The sequence below is a fragment of the Microtus ochrogaster genome, chromosome 7, assembly GCF_000317375.1.
Source record: "Microtus ochrogaster isolate Prairie Vole_2 chromosome 7, MicOch1.0, whole genome shotgun sequence".
NCBI lineage: Eukaryota > Metazoa > Chordata > Mammalia > Rodentia > Cricetidae > Microtus > Microtus ochrogaster.
Window position 1 is genome coordinate 84431239 of NC_022014.1, and position 2263 is coordinate 84433501.

Consider the following 2263-nt stretch of genomic DNA (forward strand, 5'->3'; position numbering starts at 1 on the left):
TAAATAAATAAATAAATAAATCTTTTTAAAAATTGAATATAGGGCAGCACAAACGAAGGGGGATAAGAAGGGGGTTGATAGATCAGGGCCACAGAACCGTGATCCCACATGCTTACTGAAGCAAGTATTTAAACACAAAAATCACAAGTGCCAGGTTACAGGGTGAACTGGGAAATCCTCCCTCTGCCTCTCCAGTGCTGGGACTTAAGGTGTGTGCCACTACCACCTGGTTGCATCTGGAATTTTAAGGAAATAATTAAGACATTACACTAGTACAGCATGGGAAACATGGATTACCTGAAGTCGATCAAACAAAAGATGTAAAACAAATGAAATTTGGTGTTTTTATTATAGATGTAAGGGAAAGCACAACCAGAGGCATCTAACAGAGGCCATAGTGAGCATGGCCAGCAGAACAGACTGAGCCATGAGTGAAAGAGAGAGGGGCAGAGCGAGAGTGGGAGACAAAAGAAGACCCCCAGGGCAGAGAGAATCAAGAGGCCAAGAGAGTGCCTAGTCACAATGACTGGGTCTTATAGGAAAAGAGAGACTAGGGGGAGGGAAGGGAAGCTCAGTGGTGGAGATGTTTAGGGTAGTGGGCGGGGATGAGAAGTGCTGAGGAGTGGGGCTTGTCTCTTAAAGGGACAGGACAGACCATTACACTCCTGCCACAACCTCTTTGTTTTTGTTTGCTTGTGATAGGACCTTTCTATTTAGTCCTTCCTGTCCTAGTGTTGTAGGGTATCCACCTACAACATCTACCAAGAGAAGACTGCTTGGACATAGAAGTAGAGTCTTTAGTCAGCCGGTGACTACACTGGGTGTTCAGGAAAGAGAGAGAGCGCAGATAGGCTGGAATACATCTCAGTGTTAAGAGAGCTTGCCCAGCATGCAAGGGGACCTTGCATGTCCTCTGAAAGGCACACCAAGGTTAATGAAACATGCTCTATCAGGTCTTGTATTAAGAAGAACTTTTAATAAAATACAAAGAGATTGTTTATATCACTTTTAAGATTTGAGTTGGGAAACACTGAGAAGCCTTACCGACCAGCAGGGACCAAGACCGGATGCCTGGAGCCCTCTTCAGATGGAGGCGGGTGCTGGTTCGTGTCTCCACCTGCATGTACATCCCTGGAACCTGGGCTTCACTTCACAGCAGACTCGGCTGGGAAAGACACACAGCACCTCACCCACTCTTACAGGCGGCCAGGGGAAAGTCCACAGTAGACCCTAAACTCCTTTCTCCATGAGACCATCTCAGCCCACAATTATGTATGGGCACAGGGACTCCACAGCCCAGAAAGTGAGGCCTGGTCTCACTTCCAAACCACAGTCCCATCTGAGAATTCTTTCCTTGACTGAACCCTCGTTTTGAAATTGTGCTGTTAGCCCCCAGCAGCTCTCAGGCTTCCGGCACCTTAATTGAGTCTTCCAGAAACTCCTCTTCCTTCCAAGAAGGGGAACTGAAAGTGCCAGTGTTTCTACTATCATACTAACAATGGCCCAAATGCATCCGAATTAATGGGACGCTGCGGCCAAGACCCCTGGAGACAACACCCCAAGCCCCAGTTGTGAGTGGCTCCTTGGATACTCGGGTGCTATCAAGCTTCGTACCCCACCTACATCCTCAAGAATTCTAGTTAGGCACACAACTCGCCTCCCTCTGGCCTCAGTTACCAACAAGCTCCACAAGCGGCCGTTCCGCTCGCTCCTCCTCCGGAGTGCACACGCCCGGTTTGTTCAACCTGCCCTGTGCCCAATCCAGGTCCGCAAGCAATGACCCGCGCAGGGCACGATCATGAAAACGGGAAACACAGCCGATCGGAACCAGAACGCCTCGGGACACACACTTGCGTGGGAACCGAGGGGTGCGTACCGAATTAGCGGAAGGGGACTAGGGAACTGTCTCTCGAACTTCCGGACTTCTGTCCCGCGGACTTCCGGGCTAAGAACCGGGTAGGGACTTCCTAGGGGTGGAGACTGATTATGCATTTCGGAGTTGTGTCTCGGTTTGGGCACTCATGGGGCGGGACCTTGTGCAGGAGGGAGGGCCGGTCACAGGGCGCCTGAATTTAACCTGGGGCCTACAAAGAATGACGTCACTCCTGGCGGTGTCCGTGCAGCGCGTGGGTGTGGTCGTAGAGCCTGAAGAGTGGATCGGAATTCATTCATATTTTGTTGTGGTCCGAGGCTCCGAATCAACCCAAAAAGACACAAGAGGATACCTCAAGGCAATACCTAATGTAGGGCATCTGCTCTTCCG

At 50.2% G+C, this 2263-nt stretch overlaps 1 protein-coding gene across 2 annotated transcripts in view; it reads right to left on the minus strand.

The window, feature by feature from the left end:
- Positions 1 to 2147, minus strand: part of LOC101993419 (cytochrome b-245 chaperone 1) — a 12302-nt gene extending 10155 nt beyond the window's left edge. The window contains exons 1-2 of one of the 2 annotated variants that reach the window (XM_013347646.2): positions 1877 to 2147; positions 1045 to 1165 (exon numbers count right to left, since the gene is read on the minus strand). In XM_013347646.2, the coding sequence (XP_013203100.1) occupies positions 1045 to 1129 (85 nt within the window). In that variant the 5' untranslated portion in view covers positions 1130 to 1165; positions 1877 to 2147. The other variant, XM_005350913.3, reaches the window with a different exon arrangement.
- Between the last annotated feature and the right edge of the window lie 116 nt (positions 2148 to 2263).